General features: G+C 41.5%; 1 protein-coding gene across 4 annotated transcripts; it reads left to right on the forward strand.

Annotated features, from left to right (window-relative positions):
* The first annotated feature begins 742 nt into the window (after positions 1-742).
* Positions 743-22,197, forward strand: rfx5 (regulatory factor X, 5). 4 transcript variants are annotated; one of them, XM_072675702.1, is made up of 11 exons: positions 743-814; positions 3,446-3,590; positions 3,853-3,886; positions 3,989-4,071; positions 9,615-9,734; positions 10,524-10,640; positions 10,805-10,883; positions 11,727-11,925; positions 12,109-12,203; positions 13,043-13,484; positions 14,270-22,197. In XM_072675702.1, exons 2-11 carry the CDS (start codon positions 3,499-3,501, stop codon positions 14,827-14,829), a joined length of 1,821 nt encoding a protein of 606 aa, XP_072531803.1. In that variant the 5' UTR covers positions 743-814; positions 3,446-3,498; the 3' UTR covers positions 14,830-22,197. The 4 variants fall into 4 exon arrangements, with proteins under 4 accessions (XP_072531803.1, XP_072531804.1, XP_072531805.1 ...); XM_072675703.1 differs by having other exon boundaries at positions 754-883; XM_072675704.1 differs by lacking the exon at positions 743-814 and adding an exon at positions 2,652-2,673.
* The last annotated feature ends 762 nt before the right edge of the window (positions 22,198-22,959 follow it).

The following is a 22,959-nucleotide window of genomic DNA, read 5'->3' on the forward strand; positions in this document are numbered from 1 at the left end:
AGGGCGAGTCTTCAACTTAAATACGTATCTAGTGTGTACTTATGTTCTTGTGGTGACATTCATGTGTTTGCAGTGTGCTTACTGCACAAGCTAATGTGCAAACAAGGACACTTCACTAAAGAGTCCAAACCAATGGTCCAAACTGAGTGTACGCTCTAGAGGCTCTAGGGTTAGAACGCAAGCTTGCAGAACCGAACAGAAAGGCGAGTATTGGAACTCGACCGGCCTCTGCCGTTCCTGACCTGTCGCGGCGCAGCTGTGTTCAAAATAAAAGTCAGCAGACGCGTGACTGCATGTTAAAAGTCATGTTAACAGTTGTTACAGACAGGGTTATATGCTGTGCATAAGAACATGCGAGCCACATGCTGGACAAAATCATAACTTTTGGAATCAGTTTTTTTTTCTCTACAACTCAACCATTAATAAATCCACAGATATATGCACAACATCTATATATCATATGACGGCGTTCATAAAATCCGACGAAAGTTCAGAGCTATAGCTTTATTAGAATAGTCATTAACGAATCCATTGCCGTTTCTCATGCTGCTGAATTACACTGGCTAATATTGTCGTTTGGTTTATTAACACTTGTGTAACTACAGACAAAACACGAAACCACCTCTGGAGGAACATGGCGCGCCAAAAATAAATAAATCAACCAATCACACGAGACGTACATTCTGTATCCAAGCGAGATCACAGCGACGAGCCAACCGGCGCGAGCTTTGCTTTGTAGTTAGGCAGACATAACGCTGCGCGGCCAATCACAAAAATAAAGCGAGCAGATTTTTATGCTGTTTATTTGACTCAGGTACTTTCTTTTTCGTTTAAAAAAAATAAATTGCAGTAATTATTTAGCGTTCCCGCTGAAAAATATGATGTAAGTTTAAATGAGCGAGACAGTTTCAGCTCGAAACTGCGACCTTTATCTCGGTAGAGAAGCTGCTGTGTGGGGATAGTTAGCTAGCGTAGCTTAGCAAGCTAGCTAGCTAGTTAGCAGTGCGTCGTTAGCCGAGGGGGGGGGGGGGGCTAACGTGTTACCTAGCTAGCTATCAAGCTTACAGCAAGGCATATCCAGCCTCGTTTTAAGCGAAATTCATAAATGACCCGAATCCCAAACGTGAGATAATAACAAAACGTTGGCTGTAAAAACAAAGGGGATACGGCGGCTTTAGCCGGCTAGCTGAGATAGCCATGTGTTTAGGCCTGAGCTGCTAGCTGTGGTTAGCTTGGACAAAGATCATTTCGCACTTTCTGCTTTTATAAGAGAATAAAACAAGTCGGGGCGTGAGAGTTGTGCACGATGAACACCCTGCTACCCTCAGAGAGGAGGTAGTGAGAAGTGAGGGGTGTTCGGACCAGAGCTTGTCTTGTCGGTTGGGGTAACTTGGCTGTGCGTATGTGTGTGACTGGACTTTCTCCGCTGTCTGTGCGGCGAACGAGCCTTGCCCTGCACAGCTGGACTGAGATTTGGGCTGGACTAGTGTGGTTCTTGTAGTATCGTTTTTATTTCAGACTCACTAATCCGGCTCGGACCGTGGGTGGTTGTGTCTGTCTGATATCCGCGGGGCGTGTGTGTGTGTGTGTGTGTGTGTGTGTGTGGTAAAAAAGCATGCTTTGCTTTCTCCAGCCCTTTGGCACAGTAGTTGCTTGGCGATTGATCTGCCAGCAGCTCCATGTGGCTGTGTGTTTTTGTGAATGGGAAACCGGGCGCTCTAATTAGGCCCTCATTAACTGTAGCCTGTCTTTTTCCACGTCTGGAGTTTCCCCTCTTCTGTCCACTCTCTTTCTCTCTCCTCCAGACGTGTGTTTGAGAGTGGGCTCTCAGATCTTGTAATACATTTAGGCTAGATCTTATCAGAGGTTTTTTAAATGATTAATCCGTAAGACAAATGCAGGAAATGTACTTTACCACAGAGCCTTTATTTCTCTCCATGTTACAGAGGCAGAGGAATTCAGGGGCTTGCCCAAACTATCTAATTTGTATAGCATGGTGCTCTAGCCTAGGTGTGGAATTGAACCCCAGCCAGCTGCATATAGGCCAACAGTGTTATCCACTGCATCTGCGACCCAGGAGTCAAAGCTGGACCTAGAGGGCAGTTTAGAAAGTTAAAAAAAAAAAAAAAAAAAAAGCATATGAATGTTGAGATGTGTTTGATATCTGAAGCTGATGATGCTGATACAGGTGGATGTAGTCCCATTCTGTATGGTTTATGGATGGCAACCATTCACGTCAACAACGCTGGTCCACAGTTAATGTGTCTCCACAAAATATAGTATTAGGGTTTAGGGATGTAACAAAGCTGCATATGGTACTGTACTGAATGATTGTAGTGAGACTAGCATGTTGGAAGATGGATACACTGTGAAAAAGCCCAGCTTTTGTGTCTAATATTGTACTGATATATAATGTTGAGTGGTGTGTAACAGTAACTTATTGACATAAACAAAAGGTAATAAACATTCACTTTTTGACACTGTTACTGTATAGAAATGCATGCAATTGAATTCTGAAATTAGTGAATTGATACTCTCCCTGTAATTTTGTTGTAAAACCATGAAATGATCGGGAGGATCAGGAGTCCCAGACAGCAAAACTGGCCTCGCTCTTTCTGGTTGGGTGGGATGACCCCCGCTCTCCCCCCATCACTCAGCAAGATGCTAGACAATGTGAGCGTCTGTTTGCTGACGTGACCGAATGATCAGTCGGTATTCTTCTCAGAGCTCCGCAGGTTTCTGAGCCAAATGTAGCAAAAATGTTGATATGTTTGTGTTTGATTCTCGAGAACATATTGTATTAATGCTGCTTATTCTCGTGAATGCTGCGAATTGACTTTTTGTTTTAAACCATTTAACAAACACAGTGCCAAATAATGTTATTTTTGTGAATATAAGTGATGAAAATGGCAAGTGTGGGCGATATGGGGAAAAAAAATATCACAATACTTAAAGACACAGAACGTATCACAAGATTTTGACACACAGACCACAATTTAAAACTATTTTCAAACCTCTATACAGTGATCTCTTTACTCTCAAATCAGCTGTACTACATCTAGTTAAACAGCTCTAGTACTACTCTTTTGAAACATACGGTTGGTCAGTGTTCTTTACATACAGACAAGATCCACAATAGACCCAGAGAAGTGTGTTGTTTATCACGATGACACAATTGATCATGATCACTATAAAATATCATCAGATTGCCCACCTCTAGGTCGTGATACAGTTATGATTTTGAAAGAACTGGCAGTGCTCCTGAGCTATTTTAGAGCTGAAAAATCTAGTATCTGTAGGTGAGCTGAAGTGAAGTAAGCTGCAATTCTTATCATTGGAGTTTACTGGTTTTAGTTACGGTGTTAAAAAAAAAGAAATGTAAATAATATAAAGTGTGAGATAACATAATTGCATACAACTAATACAACTTTTTTTGATCTCATAGCTTGAAGTCCAGAGGGTCCTGAATGCATTTTGTGGCTCCACTCTGGTTAACCCATGATGGAAGACCGAATAAAGACAGACGCCTCGTCTGGGGAGGGCGACACCGAACCCAGTATGCTGCTCCAGAAGCTCAAGAACAACATTTCGTAAGTTCTCGTTCAGACAAAGAATTTTAAAACCAGTACCAGTTGTTCTTTATTTTTTTTAATTTATTTATTTATTTTGTGGTAAGGCCGAAGTTTAATATTTAGGAGGGTGTTCTCTCTTAAGGCACTTCTGTGCTTCTGTCCTTAGATCAGTAGAGCTCTTTAATGCCTGTTAATTAGAAGATGAGAGAGCTGCATGGTGATTATGATCAATTCTGACGTTTGTGCTTTAACCGTTGGGTTGTTTTTTCCCCCCCCACAGTAAGTCAGTGCAGAACAAAGTGGACACTATTTTGGTGAGTACCTGCTGGGAATACCTGCTTGCTCCTTTAAAAATGTGACATGTCCCCTAGGTCTGCATTGACTGATTTCTCTTCTTATCCACTGTCTCCTCTCAGAGAGATGTACAGCAGTTCTCAGACAACGACAAGCTCTACCTGTATTTACAGCTGCCCTCAGGTCCAAGTGTGGGTGAAAAGAGGTGAGATCAGCCTTAAATCACGCAGACATTCCTAATGGTGAAGAATAGAGGGACTTCCCTCCTCCTATCGTCTCCATGTTGCATATTTTACCATGAAACTACTGTCGGTTCATAAAGAGGAGGCTGTTATTTAGGTATTGCTAGGGCTTGGGGTTGTTAGGCTGTCGTTAGCTGTTTGTTACAGTGTTTATGTGGTTGTTAGGACATGGCTTGGCAGTTTGTATGATATTCCAGATGGGTTTCTGGGTGTTGCAGTGTGGTTGCTGTGGTATTGGAGGTGATTGCTAGGGTGTTAGTGTCCCAGGTGGTTGCTGGGAGTTTTTAGGATGCCACAACTGTCCTTCTATCATGCTACCAAAATAAATATTTTCTATGAGGAAAAAGCTGTTTGATCAAAAATCTGCATATGCACACACCCTGGGACTGGGGCATAACAAACAGTCCAACCCAGATCGCTTTAAAATTTGTCACTCCTAATTAGAGATTGACCAATATTGCTTGTTTTTTCTCCAGTAACCAATGCCCGAGGTCTCTAAGGGACAGGACTGATGTGTGTGGGCAGGGCTGGGGTGTGTGAAATGCAGGAAAAAAGACCACATGATAAATAGCGATGCTTTGCACGAATGACACTGTGTATCCTTATTTTATCAATGTGATTTTTTTTTTTTCCCTCGAAATGAGTTCAATTGGGCTGTCAATCAGGTCCGGCCTATAGGAGTGTCTTGAGCCGCTTGAGACTGGTTGCTTAGTAACGAGACTGGCAGGACACATTCAGCAGCTACTGTGGTTGAGACTGAAATAGAGCCCTACTCTCTTATTAGGGTTGTGCTGTATGGGGAGGGATTTAGTTTATTAACTAGCAGTCAAAAAATCATTGATTAGACTTTATCTTCTACCTGCGCCAGTATTCACCAGCCATATAAAGAAACCTACCTGCCTGAGTGAGGTCAAAATGGCCTCATCTTCACATAAACATTATCTTACTAACTTTGTAAAAACAAACTAATGTTGGGCTCAGGACTTTTATTCTGAAGTTTGAAGTCTGTGAAACCAAAAAGGAGCTAGCATCTCCTCCCTTCTCAGTTCTACTTATATGGAAGATTATCTGTGGCAGTTACCCTCTCCCCTCGCTCTCGGTTGTCTTTCATTACAAACGCAAGTCTCCAACCGAACAGTTTAGCTCTAGTCTATCACTATAGCTGAAAAACTACAAAAACAGCAAAGCTGTGGATTTTTAAATGGTGACGGGGAATTGAATCTGGAATACACTAATATTTAGTGAAAACACACATAATCTGTTGAGTTTGGACACTTCTGGGCCTCAAAACAATGTTCATGATATGTGCATCATGTCTGTATGTTACTCTGCAGGAAATTAGATCTGATTCAGCTAATCTGTTAGTATGAGGACTGTTTTCCGATCCTACTATCGGATCGGTGCATCCCTAGTCAATACAAATGCACTAGTAACAACCAACCCACCACATACCAGAGCAATCTACCTGGGATACTTTATCAACCACCTAGCAACATTGTAGTACCCGTCTAACAAGCATTTAGCAACGCCATAGCAACCACTGGGAACACTATAGTGACACATGGGAAACCATAGCAATCACTTAGCAACTTAGCAACCACCTGAAATATTATAACATCCACCTAGCAAAAAACACTTAGCAGTTTCACCCTAGTGACCACATAGCAACAGCCTAGCAACTGCCTGGAGGTGTGAACCTCTTAAGCAGTGCAACCATTTGTGTTTCTGCACGTTTCTAGTTTTTATTATATATTATATATAAAGGGAACCCAGGAAAACAAGTGACCATTATTAATATAGCAAGTACACTAAAGTATTGAACACAGCCTGTGTAGCTAATCAAACCTAAAACATGATGTTTTTAGCAAAGTTACTATTTAGTCCTTCATAATCATTGTTGTACAAAAGGTTGGGCCCCTTTTTTGTAGCTAAAAATCTTGCAGTCTCTGAATCCCCCCTCTCTGAATGTATACTTGCTGATTGTGGCCTATTTGACTCACTGGTCCATAGCTGTGGTGCTGAATTTCATCCATTAGTATATCATCTGCCACAATTGAAATACTTGACACAGTGGACGCTAGAGCCCAAATCTTTAAAAATGGTGTCATAATCTTTTCCATCCTGGTCGGCTTTGGCCACACTTTTTTTTGAGGTTCTTAGGATTCACCTTTGTTCGAGACGGTTTCCCTACGTCTGTGTAGTGAACACCTGATGTTGGCACTTCTTACATCGTTTCATTTCATTAAGCAGAAATTTTGTAATAATTAATCATTCATATTTGAATTCTTGGCCCTTATTCCATTATGTTTTTTTATTTTTTTTTATCTCTTGAGATACTATTAAAAACTATGAACAACACATTTCTGTAAAATATTACTCTTCTGTTTTTTTAAAATAATTAATTAATTAATTTTTATAAGATTTCTTTGAAACGGGATCAAATTGATAAACTACATACAGCACATGTTCGCTAGTAAAAAAGAACAACAAGTACTCGTGACCAGCAGGATCAGCCCATGTCGTTTTTGAGTTGGTACTCCAGTCCACCTTAAACTGTGCCGTTACATTCGCTGCACCTGTACAGGCCTCGCACGCCCCCCGAAGGTTTACTGCTGCACCATTTAAGGTGGGACGGGGAATTCCAGCAAATGAGCCAAATTCAGCCTTTTCGCTGTTAGTACATTAAGTCACGTTGATCGTTTTCACACTAAGCCCAATGTCCGTGATGAGCTTCGTGTTCAGTGGCTCATCAGCCTCCGCTAACGTTAGCCAACCTTCCCCTGTCTGTTGCTTAGTAACAGGAGAGGTTCGCAGTGCACTTTGGTTACTCGTGCCGTTGATGGAAGTGATGAGTTGTATTCGCTAGAAATTACGAGTGCTCCGTTTTGCGATAGCTGTGCCCTCAAACCCACCCCGGGACACTGGTTCTTATTATTCGGACGCCCGACCTACGTACTAGTGCTGTGAAGCGCAGGTAGGGATCTGTTTCGGTCACGGCCCCGGGTCTCGAGACAGCGGCGAGGGGCTCGGTGGGTGTAGCTGCGCGCGCCCTCTCTCTCTCTCTCTCTCTCTAGCTCTATCTCTAGCGCTCTCTCTCTCTCTCTCTCTCTTTGTTCAGAACTGTGAGGACGGTGTTGTCCTCTGCTTTGCTTAGCTAACCTGGCGTAGACTCCAGGTTTGTCTTCCAGGTTACGTTTGCAGGGAGGACAGTTTGAGCAGCTCAGTTAACGTGCTGTTAAGAGATGGCGCATGTATAAAATCGAGGTTAAGACCTAAACGGCGTAAAAGGACATAGCTACTAGTCAAACAGTTAGTTCGCGTGGTCAAAACGCGAACGTTAGCCCAATGTACAACTTCCCCGCCTGCGAAGAACGTTAGCGAGCTCTAGGTTAGCCAAGTCGCCGGACGCACTGCTCCTGGTTGTGGTTTTAACCCGGGTGTCGACTGGGTTTCGGTTGTGACCACGAGTGAAACGCACACAGCCCTTTTCTTTCTCTGTAGCCTGGGGTCTGTCGGACGAAGTAGGCTGGCCTTCTTGTTTGTCCAGCTAACTTTAAGTTTAGCTCGGTCTAAACCTGGATTTTCTGCCTGGCGACGGCGGCCGAATCACTTGTTTATCAGACTGCATCTCCATGGCAACTTGTGCTGCACACTCGGCGTGAGCGGATTGAAATACTTGACAACATTGAGTTATAAATGTTTTGTTCTGTGAGCATGGAATGAAATACTGTTTATGGAAGGTGAAAAGGTGTCAGTGATTCCAACAAAGTAATACAATAATAATAATAATTTTATAGCTAACGCTTTTGTAGCAAATACATGTGTTGCACAGGAACTACTTTTCCTTCCGCCGCCTCCCCGTTGCTTCACACACAAACACACAGCAGCTTGAGGCGTAGTGAACTCTCCATAAGGGCAAATCCTCTGGAGTTATTTCACTAAACAGTCAATTTGTGACACTGATGCAAAAGTCTTAAAATATAGCTTTGCAGATCAGCATCTAATTGATAGAAATAATAAGGAAATCCCCCTGTTATGTTTGTAAGACTACTTCCTGAAGGTTTGGCAATGCTGTTGGGATACCAGCCTTGATATAATGTCTTGCTGGGTTGACACTTTGTGGTATAGCCCATTCCTACAGCACACCTAATCTGCTCCAGGACAAGGTTGCGTTTGGGACTGTGGATCATAAACAGCCCTTGGAACAATCAGCCACAGCCTCCTTTGGTCCTCTGGTCTTTTTTTATGTCACTTAAAAATCTTTGCACTATTCATGTGTGACGATTAGCCACAGCCTGAGTATCTAAACCTGGGTTACAGAGAAAGTTGTCAACCAGTTGCTATAAAGCAATCGAACGTGCTTTGTGAGACAGGGCCCTGTATAGCATAGCTTGTATAGGCTTCGCTAAGTGTAAATTCCAAGTGTAAACATAGATAGACATAGACATCAGTCATTGTGTACGTATGTGGGAGGGGCGTGTGAAGCTGAGACTACTGTTAATGACTTCCACTTAACGTCAGTTACTACGTCTAAACCCGTACATTGTGAGGCTTTAAATACATGTTGGTATTCCTAAAAGAATATCTCACTACAAAATGTATACCTGTTTATTTAGTTATAATTTGACATATTATTAATTAATTGAACTGCACGTGGAGCATATGGTGGGCTGATAGATTCAGCGTTTATAGCTCGTCTTGTTCAAATACAGATTTTAGGAGTGACTTTTTTAGCCCCACCTATCTCGCTGTTACAGGTGTAATAAATTAGAACTATCGTTTTCGTTTAACCATGGAAAGCAGCATTGAGCGTGAGATGCAGGCTGAGTTGCTCTCAGTCGTAGCTGAGCTGCAGTGTGTGGAGCAGAGTATTGAGGAGCTTTTAGAGCTACAGGCTTATTTGAACGACAAGAGGACCGCCCTGGAAGCGGCTCAGCAGGTTCCCTGCTCCTCTGGTGCAACCTGTACTGAGCGCAGTAGGAACGCTGAAACAGTGACCACATCTACATCCAAGTCCACCCTGCAAACGTTGGCTTTTGGTCGGCAGCCTAAAGGCTTGTTTAAAGTGGATATCACTCCTGATCCAGACTCTTCAGCCTGCGATCGCCCACGGCGCCACCAGCAGCGGTTATCTACTTCTCCATCACAGCCAGAAGTGACCACAACAAACAGGTTTGAGGCTTTGAGCTCCACTATTTTAGGGCTGCCGTTACCAGAGCCACAAGACACTCTCACAATCAGCAGGGATGTGAACCTACTGAAATCAGCCACACATAGCTGACTAAGCAGTACTCAGATAACAGTAACGGTCTGTTACTATAATAAGAAATAGTAACAGAAATCAGAAATAACGGACTATTTCTGATAAAATGTATTGTAGTTAGAGACTACTGCTTTTGTGGCCTGCAAAAGAAACAAAAGCCAACATGATTCACGTTTTGCAATGGTTCAGGCCGACCTTAATAATTGACCAAGTGTGTGTTTTGTTTTGTTTTTCTTCCACCAGTGGTGACTCCAATTCGGTCAATACAGCTGACCAGCTACACACCTGCAACTGGATTCGAAGTCACCTAGAAGAACATGCTGACACCTGCCTACCCAAGCAAGATGTTTACGAGACATATCGGTGAGATGTAGACTCAGCAGTTTGTTCTATACCCAGATATGTGGATTGTTAGTAGGAAGGTTTGTTATGGTCAAACTTCCAAATATAAATATGTTTCCTGAACACACTCCTCGTGCTGACACACCTCAAGTTAGGCTGTCGCCACCTCTTAATTGCACTCAGTTATTTGAATAAAATGCTTAATTAAATAAAAAACAATTATCTTACAGAAATGGAGCCTGTTTAACACACCCATTTCTATGCCTATTTTGATATTTGTATTTTATGTACACAATGATCTGTGATCTTTGGAAGGCTCTGCATGGTTTGTTGTTGTTATAGTTATGTTTTTAAGCTCTGAATAATGTAACAATTGTTGTTGATACTTAATAATTAGGTAGTGTGTCATCTGTAGATTACTCAATTAGTGAAAAAATCTATAACCTAAAGACTATCAACTTTTGTCAGGTATGGGTCAGAGCATGGGGTAGTAGGCATGTGGCAGTATAAAAATGAATAGACTTAGATATTTGAAAGGCCCTGAAAGCGGCATAAAACAGCTCTACGAACATCAGATAAACCTAGGATCTCAGTGTGGCAGCTGACTGAAAGTATGTGAAAGTAGAACTGCCCTGTGAATCTAAAACATCTCTAGTAAAACTGTTTGACTACAACGGGTACATGGTAACAGTATGTGGCGTGTAAAATCACAGTATTTCTTTTTTATTGAGTGTTGGCATGTGGCAATGAGGTACGCAGGGCCAGGATTGGTTGTGTTCAGTCTTATTAATTATTGTTTTCAACCTCCAGGAAACACTGTGAAAACCTGCAGCAGCGGCCTCTGAGTGCAGCAAACTTTGGCAAGATCATCAGAGATATCTTCCCAAACATCAAAGCCCGGAGGCTGGGTGGCAGAGGGCAGTCCAAATATCCTTCATCAGCCTCTGATTATTGCTGCTTAGACGTCTCAGAACAATACATGCTAGCTGTGTGCTGTTTTGATTATGACAGCATTGTTAGTAGAAGAATTATTAAGTGGCTTACAAGGATCTGAACATTGTTAAACTGCATTTTTCCTTGACACTACACACATACTGCTACAGTGGCATCCGAAGAAAGACAGTGCTGAATATGCCTTTGCTACCTAATTTGGACCTCAAGAATGACCCGGTAAGTTATGTAGCATTCTTTTCTTACACACCCAAATACATATAACAACAGGGGAATTCAAAGACTACTGCTATGATGGGTAAATGGAACCTTAGATTTAACCGCAACAGCAATTATACTATTACTATAATAATAATAATAATAATAATAAGCAAGAGTCTATATAGCTAGAGCTTGGCAGTGAGATCCCACTACCAAAGCCCTTGTGTGCTACCTGATAAGCCCAGGTGGGGGAGCCATAATGGCACATTATAATAATAAAGGTCTTTTATTGATATTACTATAGTAGTGGGTAATAAATTCTGAACCTGAATAAAAATATTCAGTGACTCTTAGTAAGTAAATACATACCTTTGATGTAACCATGCCATAAACATGATATAACATTTTAGTATCTGTCATGACAGTAACCAGAATGGTAATCATGCTTGGTAGAGGCATTGTAAGGACTTGTTGCAAGGTAGAATCTATTATGGCATAGTTTGTCAGTGTATGTATTACTGGGACTATTAAGTGGGGTTCCCTGTCCTGGAGAAGAAACATTTATGTTGTCATGGTTTTATATACAGTGTTGTGCAAATGTCCGCTTAAGGTGATGATCTGAAGCTGATTATTTGGGCAGTAAGTTTGTTTATAAATACACTAATATTAGGTAAGCTTCTGGTGGAACTGGAAAAAAATACATACATTGACTGGAGTTCACACAGAAGTCAGTGACCAAAGCTGCGTTCCTCCAACTTCTTTTAACCAACATATCAGTAATTTGCATGTGGTGTCTTACAGGCTGTGAGATAAATCAAAACCTCTGACTGTCCAGAGTTCTCCCATTCATTTTCCCTGCAGTCAGAGCTGACGGAACTAGTGCAGACATACAAGCAGGAGGTCACAGAAGCGGCCTGTGAACTGATCTGTGACTGGGCGCAGAAGATTCTTAAGCGCTCCTTTGACACGGTGGTAGAAATCGCTCGCTTTCTTGTCCAGGAGCACATCGTTAACCCGCGCTGCAGCCAAGCTGAGCTGGTCACCTCCGCCGCACTGGCAGGTATGGGGAGAGCATCTGGAGATTTCTAGCATCTGTTTTTCGCAGCAAAAATGACAGTAACTGGACCCTTTCCATCCTAAAGGCTAAATATACATTTAGTTTATTAGTCATGCTGTTTTGATATTATATTTATGTAAAGCACATTGAATTGCCTTTAATACGTAAACAAACTTGCTTTGACAGGAGGCCCTTCGAAGCCACATAAGGTGATAAAAAAGATCCCGGCAACACCCAGAGGGAGTGGGGTGGAGGAAGACAGCAATAGCCAAGACGCTAAGGTATCGCATGGCAATCAAAACAACAGTATTCCATTCAGTATTTTCCTGTGGTGGACAAAGGCCTATTGTTTGTAACATATTATGATCTGTTCATTTGATTTTACATAGCATTTTGAAACATGGATCATTGCCTGATTCTACATTGCTATACATGTTAGCACTCAGCACCTGCATCTGCAGTCATTCAAGGCTACTATTACTATATACCGCCTTATATCGTGCATACAGACAAGACCCGTAACCAAGATCGTAATTTAATGTTAGTATATCAGTTCAAACCAGCGGTTGAATGTGTGTACTACACTTTCTTATATCCTTTAAAAAGCTTTAATACTGCCATCAATAATGTTAAATTTGTTTATGTCCCATTCCTTCATTCCTCCTAAATATTTTTAATATTCGGCATGTTTTAATGTACAATATAGACTAATGTTATGCACACTGTGTTTAAACCAAATGCTGAGGAACTCAGCTGTATTTGATAAACAATACAAATAGTGAAGTACAGACATTAACATACTTTAGGTTGATGATAAAATACACGTAATTAAATAAACCAGTTAGATTAGCATGTGCAGTTCAGTTTTCCCAGAAATAGCCAGTGGAACACTGTATTAGTACCAAAATATAGTGTAATTTTATAATGATGTTATATACTAATATGATATGTTATTTTTAAAAACTCAATCCTGAAACCCATCTTTTTTCACCCTCTGCCTTCCACAAACACTCCACCCAAGACAAAAGGTTGGTTAGAGTTAGTTAGAAACTGTTAGACTGTTGGCTTGTTTGTCCCAATACTTTGTGGAACTATAGTCTGTTACATTTTTTTGTAACAGAAAGACAAAGACAGTACGGAGCAGATGTTTTCTGGGAAGCAGCAGCTGAGTGAGAAACCTGCCAAAGGATCTGAGTCCTCCCGCTCTGGCGGACGGGACTTACAGGTAGAGGCGCTGATGAAGATGAAGAAGTTTCATCAGATCCTCCCGAGAGGTTCTATTCCAGACAAGTCCCAGCTCTCTGTGCACTCCTCGCCTCCGGCTTTCACAGCCAACGACTCGAGCAGTGTTAAAGTGACTCTCCCCATCACTGTGACGACTCTCCCGCCCCAGCAGGGGACGCTTCCTGTGGTCATCCTGCCCTCAGGAATGAGCCTTTCTTACCCCGAGCAAGAGAAAAGCACTTCAGTCACTGTTTCCACTTCCGCTGCTCCGACGCCCGTGGTTCAGAGAGCGCGGGCACCCGCCCCCAAACGGGGACCGGATCCCATCCCCGTCGCAGGTAAGGATGGGCAATATGGCAGAAATATTAAGCTACAATCATGATCCATCATACACATTTAACAGAGAAGGCATGCATGGTGATTTCTTATTTAAAGTGCTTGCAAAAAGAAACTATTTGCAAACAAACAGTAAGAACAGTTGGTACAAGAAATTTGCTAAATAAAATAATGGCATAATAGGCTCCCATCCAGTCAGATACTTGTTACTTTGTAGTTTATGCAGTTACTATGGGACAGATGGACAGATTTTTTCCATTTCACATTGTGGCCAGCTCCCACAAACTATTTAGGTCTCCATCACAGGATGGTAGCAGCGCTGAGGGTGAATACGTGCTCCACTGCATCTTTTTAAATTGCCGCTATCACAACACAGCTGATGCTTAACATGCTTCGAAGAGAAAGCTGACTGCTAATTCTGTTACAAGCAGCAGCTTCCCAGTTCACGGGACAGTGTGTGTTTCATTTACCTCCATTTACACAAACCAAAAATGCGCATGGCCCAGTTTACTTCTGGCTGTACCTTTTAAACCTAGTCCATTGAATAGTGTAGTGTATTTTGTGTTAAAACCCCAAAACAACAGGATTTCTCTGTTAATGTGAAAGGGATTTGATTTAGTCTGTACCTGCCAACCTGTAATGTTTACAAACGTTTGATTTTGAGTTGTTGTTGTTGTTTAGAGGCTCTCTATAGCATTATTATTTCAATGTTAAATGCAGATGTTTAGTGTTCCAGAAGTGCTGGTTCATCATCCACATCATCAACATATTATATTTTATACTCTAGTCGCAGGGCCTGGGGCTGTTCCTCCAAAACGAAAAAGAGGTCGTCCCAGGAAGCCAAGGCCGGAGGATATGACTCCGCAGCCGGTGGTGGCAGCAGCAGCAACAGCAGCAGCAGCAGCGCCGAGCCTTAACCCAAATCCAGCGTTAGTGACCAGAGGGGTCATTCAGAAAGCTCTCTCATCTACTGCATCCAACCAGTCTTCACAGGTGATGGAGATTGTGCTCCAGGACCAGCAGAGCCTCATGGTGAGCCAGGAGGTGAGGGACTCTGATCGAAGAGGAGTGTTGGTGAAGTGCCAGAACGCTCCGGAGCCTGAAGCTCCGGCTGTTCTGCTGCTTCAAGGCGCTAATCAGCCCGCTTGCGAGATAAGTCGAGCTATGGTCATCCAGCGGGCGCCGATATCTCAGCCTGTGACTCAAACCGCCGCCTCACACCTTCCGCCAGCCTCAGTAGACGAGAACAAAGAAGTGCAGCTTACTCTCGTCGAAGCTCCGCCCGCCTCTTCAGAAAAAACAGCCCCACCTGGACCGGAGAAACCACTGGCCCCCGAGGCTCCTTAGCAACAGCAGCACTAGCCAGCGCTTTGTTCCTCCACTAATCTTTGAGCCCTTTGAGTTTGACGTTGATGTACGTTGCCTTCACGGTGTTCCTCCAGTGACTCAGATATCAGCATGTCAAACTCGGCCGCTTTGATACAGCTGAGTTTGAGGTGTGGTTGATCCGCTGTGTCGTTACCATTAGGCTCAATGCAGCTTTCATAAAATTCTGGAGCTTTCACTCTGTTTGCCTTCGGTTCAGTCTGGCACCCACAGTATGTTGCACTGTTTTTTCCGTCTTGGCCAGTAAGCGTGTTCTGATGAACCATGAGGACAGTCGATTGATCATGATAGGGCTGCACGATATGGGCAGAACACTTAAGCAGTGTTCTGATTATATTGCTGACAATATGTATTGCATAAATTCTTGACAATATTTTTTTTTTTTCCTGATAAAAGCCAACATTAAAAAATTAATCATTTTATGCAGCATTTCACAAAATGTAGTTCAACAGGACAGATTTTGCTTTTCTTTTAACATTGTAACATTCTTCAAATGCTTACAAGAGCCACAATATGCTCAGGAAAGCGTATTGCAATGGAAATGATCACAGTAACAATAATACGTAAATCGCCACATTGCTGACCCCTACCATAAACTCCTTGATTCATCAGAACACCCAGAGAAACTAATCTTGAGCTGGGATTGGTTGAGATGCACAAAGTAAACACCCCGATTAGGCTCATTAGCTCTCTATATCAGGGTTGCAAAGGCCAGTATCATGATAATGGTTGACTAACAATATATTGTGTATCCCTAGATAATGCAAGAAGCAGCATAAGATATGAAAATCACACACACATGACAGGTGCAGCCATTTTCCCTTCCCACTGCCAGAAGCCTCTTGCCTTTACATTTTCAAACAGACTGAAGCAAAAGCAAAACAAAGAGAAAGCCCTGGAGATCAGGTTGTACAAGGCTAATGTCAAAACAGCTTAAGCTCAGCAGACTGACTCCTCTGCTGGGCCTCTTTGAACAGGAGGAAGTGTCATTTTACCGACTCCTCATTACGCAACAAGAAGTCTTTTACATAAAAAAAAGACATTGGCACAATACTGGACAGGACCCAACTGAAGATGGAAGGGTGTATTTAACGCTCTTTAATGCAAAGTAATCTGACAACACGATTTGAGCGGCGTACTAAAAAATAACGGCCCGGTTCAGTCAGGTGTGGAAAGTAAAGGAAGCAAAGCAAGGTAATTAGGAGTTAACGAATGTTGACCCAGACACTGACGCCACGTTTTCCATGTGTTTTCAGGGCCACAGGAGGACACTTGGCCTCGTGTCGCTACAACCGTCTTTGCATGTTTGTCTTTGTGATCGAAAACGATGAGTTTAGGGGGCTGCTGAGTGTTTTCCTAGATGTTTAGCTGACAATGAGTGGTATTACGGGTTTGTAACTTCAGGGTTTATAGAGTTTCTCACCCTTTTTTCTCCTCCTCTCAGTGGCTGCACAAGCCCTGTGTTGTGTTCTGAAAAGTTCTTTCTTCGAGTGGCAGTTGCAAAGCTTAAAAAAAACAAACAAACAAACACGGTGATCTCTAGATCAGAGGATGTAACGTTAGTCGACTTCAGAAGTTTCTTTTAAAGGAACAGTTCAGGCGACAGGCTAACGTTGCTGACGTTGGATGATCGTGAACAGCCACCACTTAACATTTTGCGCCTAGCAATCAAGCTAATTGGTGGTCCTGTCAGTTCCTGTCATCGTTAGCCACGCTAGCGTGTTTGATTGCATTGTTTCCTTTGCATCATTCGCGGCGAGCGATGTGAGGACTCCCTCTGCTTTTACAGTCTAACTGAATGCTTGCGTCGTCTGCGAACATTAGCACTTACTATGTAAATAGTTCACCTCTGATTGGTCGGTTGCAGCAGACAAAGAAACGGAGTCAGTGTGAGGCTTTGATAATACTGATCTCCTGCTTTCTAACAAGTTGATCTCCACTGCAGTGAACTTGACGTGCAGCTAGGCAAAACGAAGAGGTGGAATCACCCCAACTTGCACTCTCGGTTTTGAACTCAAATTTTAGATTTTAATAGAAGAAGGAATGATATTTTAGTATGTAAGATTCCAGTCCTTAAAGCTCATTTTAATGAGGATGTTTTATTTGTTTAAAATGTTCAATTAGTTTATATTCAAATTGAACTGGTCTGAATTTAGCTAAGTGCTAATTCAGCCTAATTCAGGTCTCAGTTGTTGCTGTTGCTGTGAATTCATAATGTCTGGCACTGCTAGATTAGCCTAAATTTCACTATTTTCTGTTGTAAATGATTCTGACTAGGCTCTTTCAGTTTCCTTGGGGATGTATTAGCAAGCAAAATGTAGCTCACATCACCGATGTTAATGACTGTAGCACTGTATTTATTAATGGACCTAGTCATTTGCGGATATTTATTTCTATACATTAAAAGAAATGTATAAATGGTATATATGATATATTTTGGTAATGTAACCAACATGCACATATTGTAACGTTCCAGGTTGTATTTCAGCCTGGTAGAAAGGCCTCGTGAGAGCAGGTGGCACTGGTTCATTGCAGTTAAAGTTAAAGGTTAAAGTTCAGAAAGAGGATTAATCAGCAGTAGATGATTTCAGTGTTTGCTGCAATCGACCTCCCGAGGATTTGTCCATTCAAACCATTGTAAATGGATCGAAACGTTTTCTTTCAAGTTTCAAAATGACCACAATGTTAATATATTAAAAGAGCCTACAAGTCTGTGCAATGTGATTCTGAACTCAAGTCCAAATAATGTTTGGAACTCCTGCGTGATTTTGTCATTTTGAGAGGTTATTATTTTTTTTCTTTGATATTAAATATGTAACGTGGGCCAGCTGACTAAACGCGCTGATCATCGCCATCATTTAACGGTACAGTAAGAAACAATTTCCACTGTTTGACTGATGACTATTAATAAGAAACGAATGCTGCGTAAATAAGTCACGCACGTGGTGCGCTAACACTGGATCCTACGCAGAAGCAGGAATATGCAACTTACAAATAAGACTATTATTTAGTTACTATTATTAATAAATACTATTATTTAGTATTTATTATTTAGTTGTATTCCGGAGGAACTTAGAAAAGAGTCTGGTTTTAAAGAGAAATTTAATGGTCACTTATTTAGGAAAACATAATTATATTAAATCAAAAATAATAATAATAATATATTAATATTAAGCACCAATTACAGATTACTTTGCTTGTTATTAAAAAATGTTTACAGGACATGCTCGTCGTGACATGCTTAAATGCTACGTTTCTGACAGATTGTAAGTTGTTCAATTTCACTGTTGACTCATGGTGCTTTGAAAAAATATCCAGAAGTACAGAAAACGAAAAACGGGTGCAACTGACGAAGAATATGATTGTAGTGTGCATCGCTCTGACCCAGTCAGCAGTTCAACTGCATTTAACCTTCACTCCTTCATGGTGCTAAATCTTTGTAATGTCATTGAGGTGTTCTCTAGATATCTGCAGAGTAGCAGCGCGACGTGTAACGTGAATCGCCTTCCAAAGCCATTTGTTTTATCTTCACCGTTATCTTTCATATGTGTCCTGTGAATGTTCGTGAAGCTTTGGCAAGCTGGTCCTTTCTAAAACACACAGAGGTTAAAGTTGTTTCAGAGGTAAGACCTCAGAGTCATTTAGAGAGAGGGTTGATGTGAAATGGGTCACTGTAGAAAAACGTGCGATCTATTTTGCTGATGAACACCCTGCAAGGCCCAAAATCTTCAAAAAAAACCCAACTAGGGTACAATTGCATCTAGAATTCTGGTAAAATAACAGTAAGGGAGCATTTAGAGACATTGACACTCTTCAGATGGCTGCTTCCATTCAGCTCCACTGTGAACAATTCTGACTCTGGAAGTTTCCAGTCGAAATGACTCTACATCTTAACTACTTAATAATGCTGAGGATTTTGGGGGGAGGGAAATTATCAACACAGTGTGTCAGATGGTGAGGAGATATTGGATGTATTACATGGAATTAAGCCTAGGTTACAGTTAAGCTAGCTATAGTAAAAAAAAAATTAAAAAAAAAGAAAGAGAAAAACAAACATGGGGAGACGTTATATTGCTCTGGATCATGGAAGCTTAATTCCAATGTTAACAGATGCAGATGGCTTAGGTTCCTTTGCAAAACAGATCAATACCTGTGAGCTGTGGCATATATGTGGCATTTTCCTGACATTTTCATATTTTCTCTTATTTGATTGAATTCCAATTTCCAATTTTGCCCAATTTTAACACATTCCAAGTCACATTTCTGGCCAATTTTAACAAATTCAGATTTCTATTTTTAGGCCTATTTCAACAAATTCCAATTCACATTTGTCATTTTCCAACGAAGTCCAGTTTCTATTTTGACCCATTTTATCATAATCCTATTCCCATTTTGCTCTGTCCACAGCGTCTCTAATAACAAAGCACAACTTTATTCCCCTGTGTTGCTTTCCCCCATTGCTGTTTCCCCTCTAATTACAATTTTGCCAGCAAGAGTTTTAGTATTGACTCATTTGATGCCGTATTCTAATACCTCATTAGTGAACAAATGCTAGGGTGAATTTGGATTTCCACAAGTGCCTCTCGCCGCTGCTCCCTCAGTTGTAGTTTGTTGTAAACCTGAGGGAAACGCCGCTCAGCCCAGTACAGCGGGAATGCAGCATTTGGGGGAAAAGTCTGTGTTTAGTGAGAGCAGTTGGTGGTGAGAGTAGAGCTGATCTTTTAGTATAGGGGGGACACACTTGGACAGTTTCCGCAAACCAAGTGAAGCCACACACGACTAAACTAAACCGTGAGAGTAGACTTTGGGACAGGCCACAAGTATGGGTAAACGAAGGTAAAGTAGGTCAGAAGTCAGCCGCCAGCCGCGTGTGGCACAGGCAGGTTGCACAGGGGTGGTCAGAGTGTGGTCAGAAGGTGAACGCTGAGCCAGTGGAGTGTTTTTGGGTTTATGGGTGCCATAGGTGGCCGAATCGCAGGAACATGCAGGCGGAGGTTCAGCAAAGCTGGGGGTTGGAGGAATCCCTAAAAATACGAATACTGAATAATAGCAATTACTTGGCAGAATGCCAGGCTTCCGCATTGAACCATTGCTGTAACTAAAGAACCTTTGAAGTACCCCCTTTATTAAGAGTGTACCATTAGTTATTGTGTTGGAATGTTGCTGGAAATGCTTTCTGTCACACACAGAGGGTTCGAGTGGTTTAACACAGAGAAGGCTTCACAGTATGGTCAAATCTGGTTCACTGTTACATCAGTATAACAACCCCCTCCCCAATTCTGAAGAGAGTTCTACCCACAAAAGATGGAAAGTGAGAGAAGGGAGGCACATTAGGGGATTTTACAGTGGTTTAGTGATTGATTGATTGAGTGATTGATTGATGGCTTATGTTTGGACCTTTTAGTGCAACAGAGAGACAAACACATCCTGCTGTAATTCCTTCTAGTACTGAAAGCAAAGGTGAGCTTAAACTACTAACATTGTACAGTGGTTTTCAGAAGTGTGGGCACCCCTGGTCAGAAGTTCTGTTACTGTGAAAATGATGGCATGATTTTTGATGAAGGGCAGAACGTTACAAATGAAGCATTTCTTGAATATTTTAAGATTTATTTTAATTTAACATTTAGCCAACGCCCCCTTTTGCAAGCACATACTTGTAGTTCTGTGGTGATTTTTGCTCATTCTTCCTAGCAAAAGGCTTCTAGTTCTGTGCCATTCTTGGGCCATCTTGTATGCGCTGCTTTTGTTTTGCTCTATCCATGGGTTTTCATAAAAAATGATCTTGTGGAATTTGAGGTGTGTTTATGTGTGTTACACTGCTGTAAAAGCCACCATCAGCTTTGTTAGAGGGAGTCCAATGTTTGCTTCCTCCACTAGTAAAATCTTCCCTGTGCCACTGGCTGCAACACAAGCCCAAAGCATAATCTTTCCAACCCTGTGCTTAACAGTTGTTACGGTGTTCTAAACGTAACTTTCATTGTGGCCAAAAAGCTATTTCACCTTCATCAGTCCACACAGAACGTCAGGCGTTTAGGTGATCCTTTGAAAATCTTGTTAATTTGATGTTGATTTTTGTGGTGGACATACTCGCGCAGGTGTCGCTGCACAGTAGAACAGTGCACCATCACAGCAAAGTCTGATCAATCCACTGAAGGTCTGTTGAAGTCAAACAAGGATTTGAATTGGCCTTTCTAGCAACCCGACAAGCAGTTCTCTTCTGAAAGTGTTCTTGGCCTTCTAGATATCAACTTGATGCCCACTGTTCCTGTTAACTGCCGTTGCTTAATTACATCACGACCTGAGAAGAAGGCTACCATGAAGTGCATTGCTCTTCATTGTCTTCCTATAGCCAGCTCCTGCTTTGTGGGCATCGATTATTCTGTTTTCCGAGTGCTATGCAGCTGAATAGGGGAGCCCATGATTGCTGATTGTAGTCCATAATGATCTAAATAATAGCACTTCGCTTCAAATTTGGAAAGTTTCATCTTCTACTTTTATGCCTTTTGGAGATCAGCTCATCATCTTCCACTCTCTGAACTATTCAGTCACAGACATTTTGACCAGGGGGACCCAAACATTTGGATGCCATTGTCTTTGAGGTGCGATTTCAAGTCCCATCTCATTTCTAAATAACAGCAGCTTGTGCCACGATTATTATATTATTATTTGTTATTAGTTATTATTAATTACTACTTCTGAGGTTTCTTCATTCATGCCGCCAGCTCTGTAAACACCTCTGCCTGTGTGGATAATCTACAAGATGATTAAACCTCAGGATGTTGTTGCGTCCTAGAAACACGCTTTCCTTGCCAGAGTTTCATGAGCTTCCCTGCGGTCATGTTCCAGTCAGTGCTAACTGGTCTCTTATCAGCCAGTTTCATGGTTTCTTCTGCAGCAGTTGTTGATTTGTTGGAATTTGTGAGCTGTGCGTCACGTTTGGTGAAGTTACACCTGGAGACTAAAATCAGCACTTTTTTTTTTTTTTTTGGGTTAGTTTTTCACCACACACACACACACACACACACACACACACACACACACACACACACACTGTGCATGTTTTGTGTGAGAGGCTTTAAACTGTTCTGTTAAATGTTCTGACAGGCGTAGACTGGAAGTGATCATCTGAACCCATCATTTGATTGATTACAGCACCTTATGTTTTGTATTTTTACAGCCTGCGCTTTTTTCACACTTTTTTATACGTCATAGAGCTCTGCAGATATGAACATTCTTCCATGTGAGACAGAACATGATGACATGACATCAACTAATGTGAGGAACATTTTCAGAAATTGGCACTAATAAATGTTCATTTCTTCACAAGCACATGGTGGCCAAATCTGCGTTCATTTTTTTTTGTGATGTGTGTGTGTGTGTGTGTAATTGTACATCCACAGCGTTGACCCAAAGAGGTGGTAGTTGCTGCTGGCAGTAAAATGAAGCTGTAATTTTATCTGAATGACTTTGAATTTAAAACTCACTGTAAAGAAAAGATGTGGAATTTTATGCAGATTTTATACATTCAGTCTATCCCCAGTTAAGTGTTTGTGATTCAAAGAGATGTATTATGGTCTGACCAGCCTTTACATTTTTCTTGACATTGAAATGAATGGGGGAAATACATAAATTAGATAAATTGACCTGTAAACTCAGCGTTAAGTGTATAGCACAGGAAAGCAAAAACAAACCTAATAGCTGTAGACTTCAGTGCTAAAAGGCTCTGTAGTAAGCTTTGGTTTCTGGGCCTCATTCATAAAATATTTGCATGTATGAATTTGAACTTCTTGATCTTGAAGAAAATTAACATTTAAGTGATAATTATTAAAACATGACCTGGGCATAAACATGTGCCTAGATCAGGCTTCCAAATCTAGTGTGTGTGGGCCAGAGCACTACATGCATTAATGTTCTCCATTTGTGAATATTGTGTTTTTGTAAATTTTTCTAAGACAAAAATATAAATAATTAGAATAATATAAAAAGAAATATCTTTTCATTTCCACAATTGTCCAACTGTAGCTACATGAAGGCAGCTGGCTGGAGTTCAATGGAAAAAAGTTTCACCATCTCAAAATAAGTCTCCATTAC

The sequence above is a fragment of the Salminus brasiliensis genome, chromosome 3 (assembly GCF_030463535.1).
Source record: "Salminus brasiliensis chromosome 3, fSalBra1.hap2, whole genome shotgun sequence".
Taxonomy (NCBI): Eukaryota; Metazoa; Chordata; class Actinopteri; order Characiformes; family Bryconidae; genus Salminus; species Salminus brasiliensis.